This window comes from Pseudopodoces humilis, chromosome 10 (assembly GCF_049639895.1).
Source record: "Pseudopodoces humilis isolate 2021_Gansu_Grassland_sample_001 chromosome 10, ASM4963989v1, whole genome shotgun sequence".
NCBI classification, from domain to species: Eukaryota; Metazoa; Chordata; class Aves; order Passeriformes; family Paridae; genus Pseudopodoces; species Pseudopodoces humilis.
Genome location: NC_142209.1, coordinates 648,735 through 669,163, shown reverse-complemented (window position 1 = coordinate 669,163; position 20,429 = coordinate 648,735). Strand labels below are relative to the sequence as shown.

The 20,429-nt window shown below is 62.8% G+C and overlaps 1 protein-coding gene across 2 annotated transcripts; it reads left to right on the top strand.

Moving 5' to 3' along the window:
• The first annotated feature begins 1,899 nt into the window (after positions 1 to 1,899).
• On the top strand, positions 1,900 to 16,665 carry CRIP2 (cysteine rich protein 2). Of its 2 annotated transcripts, none has more exons than XM_005528646.2 (8): positions 1,900 to 2,056; positions 10,737 to 10,831; positions 13,648 to 13,705; positions 14,176 to 14,316; positions 14,464 to 14,532; positions 15,006 to 15,100; positions 15,374 to 15,431; positions 15,584 to 16,665. In XM_005528646.2, the coding sequence occupies exons 1-8, from the start codon at positions 2,014 to 2,016 to the stop codon at positions 15,649 to 15,651; spliced, it is 627 nt and encodes a 208-aa protein (XP_005528703.1). In that variant the 5' UTR covers positions 1,900 to 2,013; the 3' UTR covers positions 15,652 to 16,665. The 2 variants fall into 2 exon arrangements, with proteins under 2 accessions (XP_005528703.1, XP_087916637.1); XM_088060511.1 differs by lacking the exon at positions 1,900 to 2,056 and adding an exon at positions 9,977 to 10,167.
• The last annotated feature ends 3,764 nt before the right edge of the window (positions 16,666 to 20,429 follow it).

Here is a 20,429-nt window from a genome sequence, read left to right as displayed (position 1 = left end):
CAGGGGACACGGCCCGTGCCAGAGACCTCCCCCGGCCGCTGAAAGGCGGCTTTGTCACCGCTGCCAGGGAAACTCCAGCCCAGCCCTTGGGCAGGGATGGGGCCCTCAAGCTTCTGATGGAAAATGCATCCTTTGGTGAAAATTATTAATGTGTTCTCTGGGGAGAGGTCAGGGGTGTCCCTCATGTGCCACCACCCCCTGCCCGCAGCCCGTGTTCCCTCGGCAGCAGGGTGTCCCCGCAGGAGCTCGGCCATCCCTGCCTGCCCAGCCTTGGGTCACCTGTCCTCCAGGACATCCCTGCCCTCCGTGCAGGACCGTGCCGAGCCTAAATCGGGGAAGATTAAGACACGACCAGCTAAAGCCACTTTGCTCCTGAACCATCATATCCGCTTGGGATTTAGCGCATTTGCAGGCAGGGATTCACACCTTTAAGTGATTTGTCTTAATTCCCCCCGGCCTCTAGGCGTGAAAAGCCCTTGCCTGGCACCTTCTGGGTGTCGCTTCTGCAGCATGGCAGAGCCCAGGCTTCCTCCTGTGGTCTCCCCGAGCAGGCTGCTGAGTGGATGAAGCCTTCTCCCTCCTTCCTCAGGGCTGGAACAGCAGCTGAGGCTGCCTCGGAACGCGGCGTGTGGAGGATTTAGACGGGAGACGCTTTTCAGGATGTCCCCTCGGTTCCCAGGGGTGCTGTGCTGTGCTTGTGCTGCCATGGGTGCTTTTGGGCTGCGGACACAGCGGTACCACAGAGGGACCCGCCGCAGTGCTGTGGGACCGTGCCGGAGCACAGCTGCTCTTCGGGAAACCTAAAGCCCCGCAAATCCCCAGCTCCTGCCCTGTCCTGGTGGCCGCAGCCCTGGGCTGGGACTCGCTGGCTCCACGGTGGGACCCGCGGGGCTGAGCCGCCCCCGGTGTGGGCCCGGCCACCTGCCCAGGCAGGGACCCCGGCGGCCACAAAGGCTCTCATTGTTGTGCCACCAGCTGCCCGAGGAGTGACAGGGGTGCCTGCGCCTCCCGAGCCGGCGGGGGCGATGGAGGAGCCGCTCTCGGCCTTCACCGGCCCCTCCATGCCCGGGGTCCCTGTGCCGCATCCCGGAGCCGCGGGGTCCCTTCCCGGGCGCTCGGCAGCTGCCGGCACAGGAGGGAATTCTGTGACAATGGCGGCGGAGCGGGGCCGGGCTCCCGGCCGATGAATAATGCAAAGCTGCGCTTGCGGAGCGGCAGATGTCCTGTTTACCAACACTGCGGTGCAGGGGCACAGCCACGGGCTCTGCCCCCTGTCACCAGCCCTGTCACCAGCCCTGTCACCAGCCCTGTCACCCCCTGCCCTGCGCCCACCGCAGCCGCTCCGCGGGGCACGATCCGGGCACGGAGGGGCTCCCCCGCCTCGCCGTGGCATCGCGGCTCCTCGAGTATCCTCGCCGTGCCTTCACGGCTCCCTGAGCATCCCTTTGCAGCCGGAGGGGTTTCCGAGATGGGAGTTTCCATGGCAACGAGCGGAATGGCGCCGGGAGCCGGGGGATGCGGGCGCTGGAGCCGAGCAGCGAGCGGGGCTGGGGCGGGGACGGGCTGCGGGGGATGGGAGATGCCCCAGCCCCTCTGCCCGGGACCGCCAGCCCCCACTCATGCCCCGGGGGCGGCTGCTGGCCGGACTCGGCCGGAGAGGCTCCCGGCCGGTGCCTTTGGGGCCGCTAAAAACCCCGCAAGCGGCGTCGCTCAACAACAACCTGTTTATTATGGAGGTTTTTTCCCAGGCAAGAGAAGCCGGGAGCACTCGTGTCCCGACTTTGGTCTTTGGGGATGGGAGACAGGGCAGGGGGTGTTCTCTCCGCCGCCGGGACCGGGCACCTGCTGAGCTGGAGCCGTACCGAGCCCGGCCGTACCGAGCCCGGCCGCCAGCCCCGCCCCGGCTCCCCCCGGGCGGCGGTGGGCGGGGGCCGGGCGGAGCGGGGAGCACGGAGCGGCACATCACAGCACGGCTCGGCACGGCACGGCTCGGCTCGGCTCCGCTCTCCAGTCATGGCATCCAAGTGCCCCAAGTGCGACAAGACCGTGTACTTCGGTGAGCGCATCCCCGGGGCCCGGCCCCGCATCCCCTTCCCCGAGCCGAGACGCATCCCCGGGACCTCAAAGCCGTCCCCCAGCCCAGAGCCGGCGCTCATCCCTGCCCTCCCCTTCCCTGAGCCCCGGTGCATCCCCGCCTGCCCTTTTCCCCACTGGGATGTATTCCCCGGTGTCCGCTCCTCCGCAGTTCCGCGGGGCTCACCCGGAGCCCTGCCCGGCAGCAGCTGCTCTGCCCCGGGGCGGCCGCGGCCCCTCAGCTCCGCTCTGCTCCCCATCCCCTCCGCTCTGCTCCCCATCCCCTCCGCTCTGCTCCCCATCCCCTCCGCTCTGCTCCCCATCCCCTCCGCTCTGCTCCCCATCCCCTCCGCTCTGCTCCCCATCCCCTCCGCTCTGCTCCCCATCCCCTCCGCTGTGCCCCGCATCCCCTCCGCTGTGCCCCGCATCCCCGGCTGTGCTGGGGGCTGCTGCCGGCTGGGGAGCAGGCGGTGAGGGACTGGGGTGGGGAGGAGAGTGGGGTGGCTCCTGTCCCTGGTCAGGGGAGCCCAGCCCACCCGACACGGCCGGCACTGCCATGGGGGCTCCCGTGATCCGGGGATCTCTTGGGGCGGAGAAGTTGGCAGTGGCAGGTGCAAACAAACCCTTCTCCCAGCCGGTTCCTTTGGTTCCCGGCAAACCTGGCCCCAGGTGTGCCATTGTCCCCTCCCCGTCTCGCCTCGCAGCCAGCCCCCAGCGGGCTCTTCCCAGCTGGGCGAGCTAATGACGGCTTTGGCGTTTCCACGGGACTTTTTCAAAGGCAGTTCCTGGGCTCGGAGCTCCGTGCCAGCACGCCTGGGCTGGGTTAGGGCAGCAGGCGGTCCCTGCAGGTCTCGGAGGGCCCTGCTTGGTGCTGTGGCTGGTCAGGATCTCTGGGAAGCTGCCGTGTCTCGGGTCGGGCAGCGCGGGCAGAGGTGGGAGCAGGGGCTGATCCTCAGCCTTGGAGTCCCCGGCAGTGACCTGAGCCCCTGGGTGAGCGCCCTTGGCACCGCACCGTGAGCTCGGGGTGGCTCTGGGGATGGATCCAGAGCTCCAGCCCGAGCTGCCCCCGGGGTCCTGCTGGCCTGGCGCTGCCTCCCTGCAGCCCTCCCTGCCCACCTCCCCCCGCTGCTCCGGGGTCCAGCCCCTGCTGCCTCAGTGTCTGTTTGGTGGAGAAATACCAAAGGGTCCTGATGATGTTTGAGCATTGGAGGCTTTGGTGCTTTCATTCTTTTCCGGCCATCTCCAAGTAAACACAGGGAAATAGGAATTTGCTGTCTTCCTCCTTTAAATAAACCTATTTGTGTGTGGGCGGGGAGGGCTTGGCCCCTTGGATGTCTTTCTTTGTGTGAATCTTTTCCTTTTTAAGCAGAAAATAGTGCCTGCCCAGCCAGCTGGGCACTGACCCGGGGGCAGAGCTGCTCCTCTCGGAGCAGGGATGAGCCTGCCCTGCGTGGGGGGGTCGGGGCTGGGCGCAGGGACCCCTTCCTTGCCGGAGGAGGAGGCCAGGCTGTGCCAGGAGGAGAAGCGCCAGCCCCCAGCAGTGTCCGTGCTCTTTTTCTCTCCCCATGGTCCTGGGGGACTTGTGGGTGACCTGAGGAGGCGGTCCGGGGGGAGCAGGGCTGGAGCTGCCCGCTGTGTCCCCGGAGGGTTTCTGTAGGTGCAGAGGCTCCCGTCCCGGTCTCTGCTGCTCGCTGGCTCCCTAAGGCAGGGAGGGGCAGTGCCAGCCCCCATCCCACCCCTTCCCGCAGGGAATGCTGCCCCTGCTGCCCCTCAGACGGACCTGGGGAGAGGAGCTGAAACTGAGCGAGCCAAAAAACTTCTGTGTGCTCCGAGCTGAGATAGGCTGGAGCACGGCCCGCTTGGTGCCTTGAGCTTTTCCTTGAGGAACCGCCCAGGCTCTGGAAGAATAAACCCGAGTCCGTTTATTCAAGGCATAAAATCTCCCCGCAAATTCTTGACCCGGGCTGCGGATCCCGGCCTTTCCTGCCGGTGGGCCGCGAGGTTTGGTGGGGAAGGCGAGGGGAGCTCCGGCTTTGGTGTCGCTCCTGAATTCCCGGGCCGAAGCTTAGCGGGGAGGTGATTCATAAAGCCCCGCTTGTTCGGGAGCCTCCCCGGCTGTGCTGAATGAGCGCTGGCAGCTCGGGATGCCTGGGATTGCAGCCTCGGGTCATGTGTGGGAAACGCCGCCGGCTCCCGGCCCCGCCGAGCGCCCGCCCCGCTCCGCCACTCCCGGGCACCGATGGAAAACTCATTTCCAACATGCCTGTTGCTTCATGCTCCCTGGAAAAATCCAGTGGGCTCCTCCCTGCCCAGCCAGGAGGATGTGGGCGTTTCCTGAGCTACGGAATGAGCTTTTTTTCCTTTAGAAAGCACAGGAAAATATAAAAATAGATTTTTGGCTTTTTTTTTTTTTTTTTTTTTTTTTTTTTTTTTTTTTTTTTTCTATTTTTGCAAGGAGTTTGAGGTCTGTGACATTGTTTCCAGGAACGGCTGGGGCTAGCTGTCCCGCTTGGGGAAGGCTGGCTGGATGAGGTGAATGTTTAACTGGAGGAGTCCCAGCAGCTCCCACCCCGCTCTGGCAGGTGGCTTTGGGTTATCGCTCCTGGCAGGAAGCTCCGGAGGGACCGGAGTCTCCTGCAGCCAAGCAGCCACACATTTCCCCAGCTCCCTTTGGCATTGCTAAGCCTTAAATGAGTTTTGCAGGGTCACCGGGAGCCCTGGCCAAGCCTTTCCGCCTCCCATCCTTTCTTCCCAGAGCAGCGGGGGCAGCAGGAGGTTTCCTGTTCTCCCATCCCAAGCAGGAGGCAGGCACACGTGCGGCGGGCTCCGGCTTTTTGGGGGTTTTGGGGGAGTTTTTGGGGAGCTCTCCACACATGTGAGGGTGGGTGGGAGGCTGCTGCTCCATTTGTTTGGAAAGGGGTGTCCTGAAAGCAGGTGGGAGTCACTCAGCAGCTCCCCCAGGCTGAAAGCTGCCCTCCAGAGTTGGTTTGCCATTGGAATTCCAGAGGGGGATGTGGACACATCCAGCTGGGAAGCGAGGAGGGCCCAAGGGCAGCACTGCCAGGCCCTGGGACACGGCAGGACACGGGTGCAGCCGGGTGTGAGCTGCTGTCCCTCAGAGCACGGCACCGCCGGGCCAGCCCGGCCAAATTCAAGCTGCAGAAGCCGCTCTGCAATTAATGAGTAACTGCTGTCCTTGGCTCCGGGCAGGGAGACGGTGGGGCAGGAGAGGCAGGAGGGCTGGATTTCCATTCCTGCCGTCCCGAACAATGGAAGCAGCTTTTCCAGTGCAGCCGGTGCACAGCCCTGGCTCTCCAGCTCCTTGGGAACTGCCTCCTCCCGGCTCTGGGAGCGTGAGTGGAGCTCGCAGAACGGTAACTAAGGATGCTCCACTTCCCTGCTCCCCACACAGAGCCCTGCCGGGGGGAGGGAAGCTGAAGAACAGGCTGATTAGCGTTCGTTTTTCCCTCAGGAAAAAAGCACGGGCTACAGGAAATGATCTGTGGGAGTGAGGAACAGGGCGGTGCGAGCTCCCCTTGCTCGTGTGTCCTGGGCTTTGCTGGGGCTCCTCCCAGTGTGCTGCTGCGGCTGCTGCTGGGGCTGTGGGTGCTGCAGGCTCGGAGCTGCTAACCCAGTCCTGGGCACCTCAGTTTGGTGCCTGGGTTATAGAGAGCCACGTCCCAGCTTCTAGGCAGACAGGGATCCTCGTGCTCCCATCCTCCCTCCTGGTCCCTGCAGGAGCACAGGGATGGGGAGAGGTGAGGGGATGGGACTGGAAAGGGAAGGCAAGGAAAGGTGAGGCAGGAACGCCCAAGCGAGAAGTAATGGAAAATCTGTCACCACGATGTTGCAATCAAACGCAGAGCCTGGAGCGTGAGCCGTGGTGCCACTTCTGGTTGTGCTGGGGTGGTGGTGCCCACCGCTCCTGACAAGGGCCCCGAGGCTGCCAGGGAGGTGATGGTGGGAGATAGGTCCTGGCACAAGGATGGGCAGAGCTGTCCCACCATCCTGCTGTGCACTTGCTGGTGGGGAGCACCAGTGCTGCGGCCCCAAGGGAGACCCTGAGCATCCTCAGCCCTGGGCCGAGCCCTCTTGTAGCTGTGGGAGGCCAGCAGGGTGGGGAGGTGAGGAGCCATGGGACAGGAGCTCTGACAAGCTTGGCTGCTCCAGCACTTCCCAGAATCCTGCTCCTGCTGAAACGGGCCAGGAAACTGTCTTGTTCTCCCAGCACTGCCTGCCAGAGGTGACATCTCAGTGTGCAGAAGGAAGGAACAACGTGCTCTGACCCAGCAGCTACCCAGGGTCTGGTTTCTGTGTGTGCCTGCCTGTGCCCGGCTCTCCCTGGCCGCTCTGCTCCGGCTGCGTGGCGGGCGAGGGGAGGGCTGCAGGTGGGGCTCTGATTTCTCTGGGGCACAGAATATTTTCTTGGCAGTGTGGGCTGCACCCCCTGCACCCCCTGCACCCCCCGGGGTCCTGCCTGCCGTGCAGGGCTGCTGTGCAGCTGGAGAGCAGCTGATTCCTTGGGCTCAGCCCCAGCTGAACCCAGTGCCCGGCTGGCAGCCCCACTGGTACTCTCCAAGCTGCCCAAGCTCCAATGCATCCCAAGGCTGCTTGATGAAGCCCTGTGGAAAATGGTGAAGGACTCCAGAGGCTGCCCTGGCCCTGCAAACCAGAGCAGGACACCGGAGGCTCCCGGCCAGGGAAGTGCCTGGAGCAGCGAGGCTGTCGGAGGAGAGGAAGGGAGCAGCAGGGTGGAGGGAGCAGCGCAGTGTGTCAGGGCTGAGCCTGGAAATCAAACATCCTTCTTGAGCTCCTCGGCCAGGCGGGGGCTCGGATCCCGGGGGAGACCTTGTCTCTCCCCTTGGCTGGAAGTGGGAGCCCCCCCAGGATATTCCCTGTTCCCCCCGGCTGCGCTCTGCGGCAAGGCCGTACTGAGCTGGCTTTGTTGCACACTTGGAGGGAGCCCAGCAAGCTGGAGGGCGGCCTTGCCTTGCTGCAGAGAAGCTAAATATAAATGTTTGGCCACAAATCAGGGTGTGGTGTAACCGTCAGCATCGGCTGGGCCTGGGGAGGGCAGGTGGGGATGGGCTGAGGGGCACGGGAAGGCAGTGAGGCTGGGATACAGCCTGGCATGGCGAGGGCAGGAAATCCTCCACCTGTCCTTCCACCTTTTCCATCTCCTGGCCACTTTGTGAGGAGCTGGAGAAGGGATGAGGCTGCTGGTTCATGGCTCTTGGCTTTGTTTCCAGCCTTTTCCAGACTCCTTTCCTTGCACTTTTCTTTCTTTATTCCTTTGTGTCTGCAAGTGCTTTGAAGGGCACCTACGGTCTGACAGCATCCCTCTCTGCCAGGGATGCCTGTCGCCGGATCCCTGTGGGGATTTGGCATCCTCACTGCCAGACTGGCCTTTGTCAGCTCTTCCCCTGCCCTCCCAGGGCTGTGGTCGGGTGGAAGGGGCACAGCCCAGCCCTTTGCAGAGACGCAGCTGCAGCTACGGTTCCTTTTGCCGAATAAGCCTGGGAGCAGCACTGACGTCAGGCTGTGGAAATACCTGTGCGAGGGCCTGGGGCGGGCTCGGTGCTGCCGGCGGCACAGAAACTGGGAGGAGGGATGCGCTCTTCGCATCCTGAGAGGATGCGCCCACCTCTGGCCCGTGCCAGCTGCTTTGTCTGGGCACGGTGGGTAATTAAGGGCTGAGCCGCGTTGTCTCTGGGGTGGGGCTGCTCTGGAGCCATGAGATCAGTGTGCCTTGACAGCCCCCTCGGCTGCTTGCCTGCTCTCTGCATCCCAGGGATGGGCTGCATCCCCTGACAGAACAAATCCCCCCCACAGCTGCAGCCAGACGCGAACCCGGCTGTGCCTCCGCTTCTCCTCGGGGCTGTTTCCCCTGGGGAGAGGTTTCTCATCCACGGGCACACAGGGCTGGCAAACCCCTGAGTCACACACACGTGGCAGAGGCCAAATCCCCGCTGCTCGCAGCCTTAGCCCTGCCCTTCCAGGGCTGCTGGTTTAAATTCGGCTGGCTCAGGGCTGAGTGTGCCCGGGGGTTCGGAGGGGGATGCGGAGATCATGGGGCTTTGGTGGCAGCGGCTGGGAGCAGTGGCAGTGCCCTGTGCCATCCCTGCTCGGAGCAGGACCCAGCCCCGGGATGCTCCCGCAGTGCCGGGTGACCCCGGCGGGGCCGGGGTGAGGAGCGGGGCTCCCCCAGCAGCGGGAGGATGCGGCCAGAGCCTTTTCCTCTGGAGCTGATGCAATAGCGGAGCAGCTGTGGCCGAGTGACAGGAAATGTGGGCGCTGGTCCTTTCCCTCCGCAGTGATTTATGGGATGGTGTGGCCGCAGGCTGCTGCCCTGGAAATGGGCTGGGGTGGCTCCAAGCGGCTTCCTCTGCTCGGAGCAAACAATGCCTTCTGGAAAGGCATCCCGGCTGCGCCGCTCCCGGACGCATCCCCCGGGAATCCTTGTTTGCAGGCAGAGGATGCCGGAGCAGCCCCCGTGCTTCCCGGGCTGTCCCGGGATGACCAGCCCCATCCCCTGCCACGGATCCCTCCCGCTCCGCGTGGCCCAGGGATGCATTGGCAGGGGCTGCATCCGTCAGGGAAGAGCAAGGATTTCCATCTGCTGAAATAGTATTGTGTGTCGGGGGGGCACTGGGGGAGAATTTTGTATGGCGGGAGCAGGAAGGAGCCGGTGGGGGCTGTGGCCAGCTATAATTGCCATGGCCTCTGGAAAACATCCGCCGGGAGCTTCCTCCTTGCTTTGTAGCCGCGGCCGTGACGGCGCTGGCTCGGGCAGCGGGGGGAGCTCGGGGCGGCGCAGCCGGAGCACAGCCTGGCCTGGCTGTGTGTGCATCCACCGGGACAAAACCCAGGTCTCCTTTGGCCCCGAGCCTCCTGGCTCGGCTTTCAGCCCATCACGCTCCGTTTCCCTCCCTGGTCAGCCGGGGAGGAGCCCGTTCCTGCCGGGAGGGCTGGGAGGATGCAGGGCTCCCGCAATGGCCCCAGGGCAGTGCGGTGCTGGGACCTCCGTATTCCCCTTGCTTTTGGGGCATCCCTGGGGCTGTTCACCCTGCGCCTGGTTCTCTGCTCCCAGAGACAATGAGGGCTGCAGAGGAAAAGGAGCCCTGGCCCTGGACCCTTCCTCCAGGGGCTGGGGACACATGGGCCCTTCTGAGCCCCTGGGCTTGGAGCCAGCAGGGATTTGTCCCGGCAGCTTGGGGTGGGCAGGCACAGACCCCTGGCTGTGGTGGGGCATCCCTCTGCCCTGCTGCCCGCTCCTCCTGCCTGGGTTTGGTTCAACAGCCTGCGTGTCACCAGCAGGAGGTAGATTTGGAGATTTCTCCACCTGATGCGAGTCCCCGGAGTCCATCTTTCCATCTTCCATATTTATGCTCGTTTGGGGACACTCTCAGCTGTCTCCTGTGCACCCTGGTGCAGGGACTCTGGCTCGGCCTTCACGCTGCCCCTCCCACCAGCGGCAATCCTGCTTTGCCCTGGCGTGGAATTTTTGGGTGCTGATGCCATTGTTTGGGCTTATCTCGGCCTCTTGGCATGCCCCATGCAGCTGTTTGCCTTGGGAGGAGGGTGGCTCTAGAAGCCAGGACCTGCCCTTTGGGGAGCTTTTGACCCCCATCGTGACTGGATGCAAACAGGTGACACTTGCTGAGGTCCTCAGGGGACATCTCGGAGGAGGTCTTCTCACGGAGCGGGGCCGGCTCCGGTTGCGCTTTTATTTGCTTGTTAAATATTTTATTTGGCTCTCCTGATTTAGTGTTACGGTGGCTGTCACGGGCTCACTCTGTTTTCCAGCTGTCTCTGCACATGTGCAGTGCAGAGGGAGGGCCAGCAGGAATCCGTGGGGGGCACAAGGCAGCCCCCGGCCGCCCAGGAGCTGGGAGGGAGAAGGGATGGGGATGCAGGAGGAGCACTGGCAGCCTGTGCTGCCTCCCAGGGTGCCCCTGGAGACCTACAGCTCAGGGCCAGACAGAAGGATTCTATTTGTATTCATACAACCAGTCTCAAAGCATTTGCCCTCCCTGAATTTGCCCACGGATGCTTTGACACAGTTTCCAGCGCTGGCAGCGAGTTGCTCTGCAGGTTTGTGGCCGTGAGTGGCTGCGCTCTCATCTGCACGCCGTGCCTGTTCCCGGGCTGGGGGCTCGGGGGACAGGTGTTTTCCGGGCCCAAATGGCCATCCCGGGTGACAGCGGAGGCTGTGTGTCCTCCCCTCCTCCTGGGAGCATCTCTGGAGCTGCGGCTGAGGCTCCCCGGGGAGAGGCAGTGCGTGGGGGGAGTGTGACTGCACGGGCGGGGTGGGCATGGAAACGCCAAATATTTGAATGGGAGTGAAGTCATTCCGGGTAACGTGGTGAGTAAAAATAGACCCGGGGAGCAGGAGAGAAAATGCTACCGCTGCTGGACTGGTGCGTGGGAAAGCTCAGCTGGGGGATGGCAGCTGGGACAGGGTTAATCTTCTTCTTCGCAGCTGGTGCAGTGCTGTGAGGGGTCAGAGGCTGGGGGTTTGTGCCCAAGCCCCACAGGGCTGCAGGGGCCTGGGGGCTGTGGCAGAGTGGCTCCTGTGCACGGCGTGAGCAGCCCCCCGTGGCTCCACAGCCTGGCTCCCCTCTGCCGGGCAGTGGCTCACCCCTCTCTCGTGTCCCCTGCAGCCGAGAAGGTGTCTTCCCTGGGCAAGGACTGGCACAAGTTCTGCCTGAAGTGTGAGCGCTGCAACAAGACGCTGACCCCGGGTGGGCACGCTGAGGTAAGGGCTGCCAGGGCGGGCAGGGTGGGAGCTGTGCTGGCACATCCCGGTGGGATGGGAATCCCAAGAACAGGGCTGGGACACATATCTGATGCCGTGCAAGCCCAGGAGAACGCACTGCGGCTTCAAACGCTGCTGCTGCAGCTCAGGGTGCTCAGTGCACAGCCCTGGGCGAGCCACGGAGTGGTGCTGGCAGCCCGTGCGCTGCACTGCAGCTGCCGTGGGGCTCGGCACGCCCCAGGAAGCACCCGGAGCTCTGGGCAGACTCGTTCGGGCACCGCACAGGCTTTGGAGCCGTGTGTGTGCTGAACCTGCGGTCCAAAACCCCAGGAATGGGGAATGCCTGGGTTGCCACGGCAACGGGAGCTCGGCGCTGCTGCTCTGTGCGCCCTGCAGCTTGTGCTGGAGCGCGATGCTGCTGCCACTCCCCAGCGCCTGGGAGTGTGAAGGCGCCCTGCTGGAGCTCGCAGCTGCCCGGGCTGAGCTGGATTTTGGTTGTGTCCCTGTGTGACACCCGGTGCCTGGGCTTGCTCGGCACCTGTCATTCCGCGGTGTCACCAGCTCCTTAGCTTGGCTCTAGCAGGCAGCACGGCCGGGCAGCAGCGGGCACAGCCGTGCTGGTGGCCCCCAGCGAGGTGGATCCGTGCTCCAGGCCGGGTTAAGCCCGGAAGGTTTGCTGCTTCTCCATATAAGGTTGGGTTCTGTTCCCATAGGGGACGGCAGCCAAGCCCCACTGACTGTGCCGGCAGCAGATTTGGCCCTTCCCTGCTTTTTCTCCCTCCTTTTGAGGAGGCTAGGTTGGGAAGGTGTCGTGGGGAGACCAGTTCAATGTTTACCCTCCCCTGTGGCACGGCGGCACCGTGAGCACACTCATATTTCTGTTCAGCAGTCTCATTGCCCTGCCCCACCTCCGGCTGTGCCAGCCCTCGCCTCTGGCACGGCACCTCTGCCCAGCTGCCCCCCTGCCCTTCGTGGGCAAGGAGTCTGGAGGGTGGAACATGGGGCATGGGGCAGGAACACGGGGCAGGAGCACGGGGCAGGAACATGGGGCAGGAGAATGGGGCAGGAACATGGGGTAGGAACATGGGGCAGGAACATGGGGCAGGAGAATGGGGCAGGAACACAGGGCAGGAGAATGGGGCAGGAGCATGGGGCAGGAACACGGGGCAGGAGAATGGGGCAGGAACATGGGGCAGGAACATGGGGCAGGAGAATGGGGCAGGAGAATGGGGCAGGAACATGGGGCAGGAACACGGGGCAGGAGAATGGGGCAGGAACATGGGGCAGGAACATGGGGCAGGAGAATGGGGCAGGAGAATGGGGCAGGAACATGGGGCAGGAACACGGGGCAGGGGAATGGGGCAGGAACATGGGGGAGGAGCATGGGGCAGGAGAAGGGGGCAGGAGCATGGGGCAGGAGCACGGGGCAGGAGCACAGTGCAGAAAACATAGAGCAGGAACATGGGGTTGGAACATGGGGCATGGGGCAGGAACACGGGGCAGGAGCACGGGGCAGGAGCATGGGGCAGGAGCACGGGGCAGGAGCACGGGGCAGGAGCACAGAGCAGGAACATGGGGCAGGAACATGGGGCAGGAACATGGGGCAGGAGAATGGGGCAGGAACATGGGGCAGGAACATGGGGCAGGAACATGGGGCAGGAACACGGGGCAGGAGAATGGGGCAGGAACATGGGGCAGGAACACGGGGCAGGAGCATGGGGCAGGAACATGGGGCAGGAACATGGGGCAGGAACACGGGGCAGGAACATGGGGCAGGAGCATGGGGCAGGAACACGGGGCAGGAACATGGGGCAGGAACATGGGGTAGGAGCATGGGGCAGGAACATGGGGCAGGAACACGGGGCAGGAGGTGCTGAGGGGGCTGAGCAGGCAATGGGGTGGGATCCTGCCTGAGCACAGGCTCCCAGGGGGTTTCTGCCCAGGGCAGTGTGTGCTGGCCCCCTGCTCCAGCCACAAGTGCTCTTTCTTTTCTCTTGGACTGGGTTCCAGCTGGCCCATGAGAAGCGGCTGTGGGCAGTTCCGGGGTTTATCGCCCGCCTCATGCCTTCCTGCGATAATGGCCCAGACGATAGCGGGGTCGATAGCAGCTGGGCTGGGCCCCGAGCCCCTGCAGGGCCTCTGATCTCGGGCCAAGGCGAGGGAAAGGCCAAGCTCAGAGCTCCCACCGAGCACCGAGAGCAGCCTGGCTGTGCACAGGGTGCTGAGGGGCTGAGGCCATGCCTGGTGTCCATGGCTGGGCCTGGTGCCCATGGCTGAGCCTGGTGTCCATGGCTGGGCTTGGTGTCCATGGCTGAGCCTGGTGCCCATGGCTGGGCCTGGTGTCCATGGCTGGGCCTGGTGCCCATGGCTGGGCCTGGTGTCCATGGCTGGGCCTGGTGTCCATGGCTGGGTCTGGTGTCCATGGCTGGGCCTGGTGTTCATGGCTGGGCCTGGTGTTCATGGCTGGGCCTGGTGTCCATGGCTGGGCCTGGTGTCCATGGCTGGGCCCGGTGTCCATGGCTGGGCCTGGTGCCCATGGCTGGGCCTGGTGCCCATGGCTGGGCCTGGTGTTCATGGCTGGGCCTGGTGTCCATGGCTGGGCCCGCTGCCCATGGCTGGGCTGCATCCCCACTGTGCACAACAGCCCAAACCCCCCGAGGGCTCAGGTTGGGTTAGGCTGGTGCTGCAGACCCAAAAGTGGGTGCATTTTAGGGTGTAGGCATGGCCATGGTGGTCTCTGAACACCAGAGGATGAAGGTGCTCCTGAGGGAACCGCGGTGGCCGCTCAGCATCCTAACGCTGCCCTCTCTCCCCAGCACGATGGGAAGCCCTTCTGCCACAAGCCCTGCTATGCCACACTCTTCGGCCCCAAAGGTATGTCCTGTCCCCCCTGCCTGTGGTGCTCGGGGCTGTGGAGGGGCCAGGTCCCCTCACCTGGTCCCCTCACCTCGCTGGTGGCCTCAGCAACACCCCAGGAGCCAGGCTAGCAGGGGCTGAGCATCAGGCCAGCAAATTGCAGTCCCAGGCCTGCTGTCTGCTTGTGCAGAGGGAGGGAAGAGCTGCTGGAGGGAAGGAAGGAAGGAGGGAGGAATCTATTCTGACAGCTGCCCCCTTTTTTTTTTTTTTTTAATACTTAAGAGGACAAATTCCCATTCAGACAGAAGGTGGAGTTACTCTCCTATCCCAGCTGCGACTGGAGAAAGCCTGGGTCAGGAGAAAGCAAGCCGGGGCTGAAGTGCAGCAGTGACCCCTGGCTCAGCGGGCTGGGGGAGGTGGGACAGGGGCCTGGGGGGACGATGGAGACCCCAAGGGCTCCCAGGCCACCTCTCTGTGCCCCTCTGCAGGGGTGAACATCGGCGGGGCCGGCTCCTACATCTACGACAAGCCACAGATCGAGGGGCAGACGGCTCCAGGACCCATCGAGCACCCGGTGAAGGTGGAGGAGAGGAAGGTGAATGCTGCACCTCCCAAGGGACCCAGCAAAGGTGAGGGGCAGGGCATGACAGCCTGGCCCTTTGCCATGTGGGCAGCCAGTGCAGAGCCACACGTGTGGTGACAGTGTGGGCTGCAGGGTTTGTGTCCTGGCTGAGATGTCCCCCCACTTCCCAGGCATGTGTTCTCTTTTCTTCCAGCTTCCAGTGTCACCACCTTCACCGGGGAGCCCAACATGTGCCCACGCTGTGGCAAGAGGGTCTATTTTGGTAAGGTGGTGAGCAGCAGTGCGTGCCTGCCTCAGGTGGCATGGCCCATGGGGTGGCATGGCCCGTGGGGTGGCATAGCCTGTGGGGTGCCACAGACCCACAGGGTGGCATAGAGCCACAGAGTCCCATGGCCCATGGGTCTGGTCTCTGTGCAGGAACCCTGGGGCATGCAAAGAGGCCAGGAGTAGGGTTTGGTTCAGAGAGGGATGTGCCCGAGGGGCCTTCAGGGAAGGGTCCTCTTGGATATACTCCTGGCTGCAGGGATTTATCTGCACTGTGTCCCCTGCTGTCACCTCCCACGTGGCAATAGCTGTCCTCAGCCATTCTGTCACCTGCGAGGCACCAGCAGGGTGGGAGGGATGTGGGTGGCTGGAGATCCTGAGGGCTCTCCTGGGGTTTTGTGATATGCCCATGGGGAATGCTCCCCCTTGGCATGTGGGCTCGTGTGACCCTCTCTCCCTGTCCCACTCCAGCTGAGAAGGTGACCTCTCTGGGGAAGGACTGGCACCGTCCCTGCCTACGCTGTGAGCGCTGCAGCAAGACGCTGACCCCGGGGGGCCACGCCGAGGTAAGGGGGTGCCAGCCTCAGAACCCTGGCCTGCACACCTGGGGATGCCAGTGGGGCACGGCTGGGACATCCCAGGCTGTCCTGATGGCACCCACTGCCTTTGCAGGAGGGCAGGGCTGGGAGGAGCAGCCCCTCAGCCTGGGGAAGCGCTGGGGTTCTTGGGGTGTCTGCAGGGGAAGAAGAGAGGTGCCCAGCAGGGTGGACGTGTCCTGGGGACTGGATTTTCCCTGGTCCCCAGGCCAGGTGACAGGTTTTTCTCTCTGCCCCACACAGCACGATGGACAGCCGTACTGCCACAAGCCCTGCTACGGGATCCTCTTCGGCCCAAAGGGTGAGTGCCTGGGGCACACGGGGTGGGCACCCAGGCCAGGGGCACGAGCCCTGTGTGGGCTGCCATTCTCAGTGCTCGTGCCACCACCCAGAGGGGACATCCTCTGGAACAGCCACCCGTGTCCTCACCCTCCTGTTTCTTGCCCGGTGCAGGTGTCAACACCGGGGCCGTGGGAAGCTACATCTACGACAAAGACCCCGAGGCGAAGAACCAGCCCTAGATGGTGTCCTCACCTGCCTGCTGCACGCTCTGTGCCCCTCCTGTACTAACCTCCTGCTCCCAGCCCGAGCAGACCCTCACCAGGCTGGCCACAGAGCTGTGCCCTCTCTGCTGTCCCCACTCCGGGCAGGACAGCCCTGCCTGCCCCTGGGTTATTATCATAGTCTCTAATATAAGCTTCAGTGTTTTAAGGCAAAGGTAGAAAGTGTCTCTGGTGGTTCCCAATGCGCTCTGCCCTCCCCAGGCCCCCCAGCAGGGCAGGTGTGGGGATGTCCCTGTGTGCAGGGCACGGTGGGTGGCACCCAAAGGGGTGAAATGATGGGGGAAAGTGGTGGCAGGAGTCCCACCATGGGATGGTGCTCCATGCTGTCCCTCAGTGCTTGGGGGTGCCCAGCCCTCTTCCTCACCAGCTGTTGGAGATGTGTGACACCTGGCAGCCCTGCCCTTCTCCTGGCCCTTGCCAGGCTCCACGCCCTGGCTCTCAGTGTGCCTGGGTCCCACAGCTGGCCCCGTCCACTGTTAGGTCTGGCACCTCCCTACATCCCAATCTTTGAATCCCTGCAGGTGCAGCCAGGCAGGTGCAGCCAGGCAGGTGCCCCAGCCTGCTCTGCAGGCTGCTTTAGGTTGGTGGCACAGCCTGTGCCAGGGGGCACCTGGCAGCTGCAGCCCTGGTGGAGGGGCCTCTCCTCTCCCCACCTTTGGAGGACAGAGCGCATTGGGCTGGTGGCCTGGGCAGCGGGGCCTCCCCCTGCTTCCCGGAGCCAGAGGTTTCTCTTTGTTGTTGTTTATTTATAAGCAGTTGTAAATGTGCTCCTCGCTTTGGAGAATGACACGTGCCCCCATCTCACCCGTCCCTCTGTGCACACCCAGCCCTGCTGCTGCCCAGCAGAACGGGGAGGGGGCAGGGGACCCCCGGGGCAGCAGCCCTGGGTGCCAGCACCCCGCTCTCTTCAGGCTCCCTGTGCTGCTGCAGGGCTGGCTTTTGTTATTTGCAGACAATAAAGGTTTTGAGAGATGTGTTGTGCAGCTCAGCTCCGGCTGGAGGTGTGGGAAGCCGTGCACACCTCACAGCATCCCTCGGCTCCCGTGACAAGGTGGGACCCTGCTGCCTGCTCCTACCCCAGCTGCCTCCTCCTGAGCGGCTCCAGCTGAGCCCAAGCCCCTCCTGAGGAGCTGCTCCCTGCTCTGCAAGCACAACAGGCTTGTAGGAAGCTGTGCTGCCCCTGCAGATGGGATGGGGTGGGGTGGGATGGGTCCTTCCCAGCTTTGGGGAGCGGGGAACCAGCAGAGAGAAGTTAAAGAGCAAGGTGCCATCGTTGCCCCCAGCCCAGCGCCTGAGTGGGGCTGCCACGGGGAGAGCTCAGCCTGGCAGCAGCAGGGCAGGAATGCAGGGTGAGGGCATTGGCCAGCCCCTGGGGTCCCCAGCCAGATCCCAGGCCTGGTTTTAGACATCCAGCTATTCCCCCTCGGAGCTGGGCGTCTGGAGAGCCCAAAGCACGGAGCTTTGGGCTGCCAAGCCAAACAGCACTTCTGGGAACTGCTGCTCGGGCTCGTCCCCTCTGTCACGCTCTCACAGGAACCCCGTTGGGGCTGTGTGCTGGCTGTGTCCCCCTGGGGACCAGGCATCCCCCCAGGATGTCTGCTGGGGCACACAGGGATGTTGCTGTGTGCTGAATGCAGCCCGCAGCAGGAGAAGGGGCTGGCAGCCAGCCACAGCCCCTGGCATTGCTGCTGCCCGGGCACAGCTGGGAAATGCAGCGGGCACAGCTGCAGGACAGGGACAGCAGCGGCATTCCCGGCTCGGGCAGCCGGCAGAGCTGTGCTTTGTCCCTGCTGGCAGCGATCCCAGCCGCACAAAGCCCTTTCCCAGGCACAGAGGGCTCGGCAGAGCAGCTCCCGGGTCGGGGAACGGGCTCAGTGTGGTGGTGTTTCGGTGGGGTTTCCATGGAGATTTGACCCCGCGGATGCTTTAGGGACAAGGCTGCGATGTAAATCAGAGCGGTGTCGCTCTGCCAGCCCCTCCCCTGACCGCAGCTGGGTCCTCACAGCCAAAATCTGCCAAGTTTGCCCCGTGCAGCAGCAGCGGTGCTGAGAGGTCCCTGTCCCTCATCCCAGTGCAGCTGCCAGCAACGCCCTCGGCACCAATCCATCTCCCCTTGCAACTCCTATTTCCCATCATTAATTAATGAGCTTAATATGCCAGCCTCTCTGCTAGCCTGTGGCAATCCCCTGCAGCAGGGAGCTTCCCTGATGGCCTGCACAGGTTGATTTTTCTCCCCAGCACCTACCTGGCCCCATACCCTGCACCAGCCAGGCTCAGCAATGCCAGCAGGATCCCACCATGGGCTGGCTTTCCCCTCAATTTCCTTTCTCTTTTTTTTTTTCTCTTCTTCTTTTTAATCCTTTCTTTTCCTCATGAGGGTTTTGCTGAAGGAATGCAATGAAATTAAAAATAGACAAAATTCAGCTCTGCTGCATGAGAGAACAGAGAAAATATCACAGCATCCTGCCACACCAAAGGGCACAACCTGGCTGCTCAGCTCTGGGTGGGAAATGTCCCCCACCCTCAGGTAGGTGCAGGGACTGGGCACCTCTTGTGACACAAAGTGTCCCGCAGGTACAGCAGGGTGGGTGTTAAGAGCAGCTACCTGAAGGCTGCAGGAGGGCTTTGGGGTCCTGCACAGGATTGTCTGTGTGTGCTGAGGGGCTGGGGCTGTCCCTGTGCTCGTGGATCAGCGTGGGCACCAGGGCACACAAACAGCAGGGTGGCATCTGCTCAAGCAGGGAAGGCAGCTCTGGCCTCTGATCCTTGGTGCATTTTTGTATTTATTTTTGGGAGGCCTATGTGAGCTGAAAGTGCTCCTTTACTTGAGGCTTGGAAAACATCCTTCCCCTCAGGGATGTCAAATATTTTATTTTTTTTTTTCAGCTTGGACTTGCTAGTGGGATAAAAAAGTCAGAGGGCCCTGGTGATTACAGACATGCTCTCCAGGGTACAGATGAAAATAGAGAACAAAGTGGATGCAGCTTTGCTTGGAAATCCCCCAAGCCCTGTGAATTTGTCCTGGCCATTCCAGGTTCCCTGGGAGTCAGCAGAGAACTCACCAGCTGGTGAAACCACTCTGGGTGATGGGTGCCAGCCTGGGTGTCCCCAGGCTGCGGGAGGAGCAGGATTGTCACCTAGCAGAGGTTCTCAGCAAGGCTGAGGGCACCTGTGCCACCAGAAATGGGGCTGCACAGCTTGTGCAGGACCCAGGAAAGGGATGGAGAGGGCACAAAGGCTGCTCCTAGAGAGGCACAGCATGCTGCACACCTGGGAAACACCAGGAAAGGAGTTGTAGGGGTAGGAATGAAGGGGGCAGCCCTGGCCACGTGTGAGCCAGTCCCTGCAGGGAGGGGAGATGCAGCCACCACGCTGTGGAGGGGTGCTGAAGGCAGGACAGGATGGCTCTGGGAGAGATGCTGGGGGCCAGAGCAGCACAGCCAGGCAGGGAATCCAGGCAGATTTAAAGCATTTGCTGGGAAGTCAATAAGCAGGAGCCAAAAGGGATGAAGTGCTGGAAGATGTGATTTAAGATGGGATATTAAAAGTCACACAGTAAGCACAGCTTGTTTCCACAAGGGCCAAGAGCTGGCTCAGCTGCTCCCTGGAGTCAGCAGAGGGGCTCTGCCTGGCCTGGCTTGGTCCCAGTTAAAGAACTGGGTGTAAATACTGGAGAGGGTGTAGGGGAGCAGGCAGTGATGAAGCAGGAATGGCACAAAACCAAGCAGAGGAGGAGGATTTGAGCTGTAAATCCCCCTGCCAGGGCAGTGCCCTGGAGTGTCACGCAGGGAGAGCGGCTGGTGCAGGCTCCAGCTCCCCCTCACCTGTGTTGCTGCCTGGGGACATCCACGAGGGAACAGCACAGGATGCAGGCAGAGCTCTTCATCAGCCTCTAGGATTTCAGGGAGGGTGGGCAGCGGGGAACCATCCCGGGGAGCTCAAGGGGCTCCTGGAGTGCCCTGGGGCAGACTGCTGGGGAGGAATACCTGTGGATGGAGGTGTGCAGCCTGCTAATGGCTGTGCAAACCTGTGACTCCTCCTCCTCCTCTCTCCTGCTCTGCCCAGCCCCTCTGTCGTGCCTGGGGATGTCAGAGCACAGTAGTCACATCATGGCCACGGCATGACCACGCTGAGCAGTGTGCTCACAGGGAGAGCAAACACTTCTGCACCCCTTTGCCTCACCCCCAGTGAATTTTTAACCTGGAATAAAAGGTGTGGCGTCAACAGCCTGGACCCAGCCCAGGGCAAGCAGAGCTGCCAGGGAGGCTGGGGAGGTGATTCCTGGCACAGATCCACTGTGAGTAGCCCCTGAGTAGTGTCCACAGTCCCTGGCAGCCCCTGTGTGCATCTCCCTGGCAGGCAGAGGCAACGCCTCCTGGACACCGGGCAGCTTTCCAAAGCAGCAGACTTTGCTTCCTTGACAATCCTGGCTCCATTTGATAGCCACAATAGAAACAGCCAGGCCACGCCAGGAAAATGTACCAAATCCTCCCCCAGCAGGATTTAGCCAGGAGGATTCCCTGGGCTGCCGCTAATGGAAAGCTTGCTGAAAAGAGCAGATGGCAGCGGAGACTTTGGCCAGACTGTGCTCAGGGAGACCGGGGGAGCCTGGGTAAAATTGGAGGAGATTTTCCACGTCCTGGCAGGGTTGGAAAGGCAGGCAAGAGCTGCCACACCCTTTAGTCCCAGGGATGGAAGTCACAGCCGTGTCCCTGTTGTGTCCCCAGGTGCTCCAT

Bases quoted from the DNA above. Each gene is read 5' to 3' on its own strand.
- CRIP2 (XM_088060511.1), top strand. From the start codon at position 9,978: ATGGGGATGCAGGAGGAGCACTGGCAGCCTGTGCTGCCTCCCAGGGTG. The intron at 10,832-13,647 runs GTAAGGGCTGCC...CTCTCTCCCCAG, and splicing joins CCCCGGGTGGGCACGCTGAG to CACGATGGGAAGCCCTTCTG. The intron at 15,432-15,583 runs GTGAGTGCCTGG...TGCCCGGTGCAG, and splicing joins GATCCTCTTCGGCCCAAAGG to GTGTCAACACCGGGGCCGTG.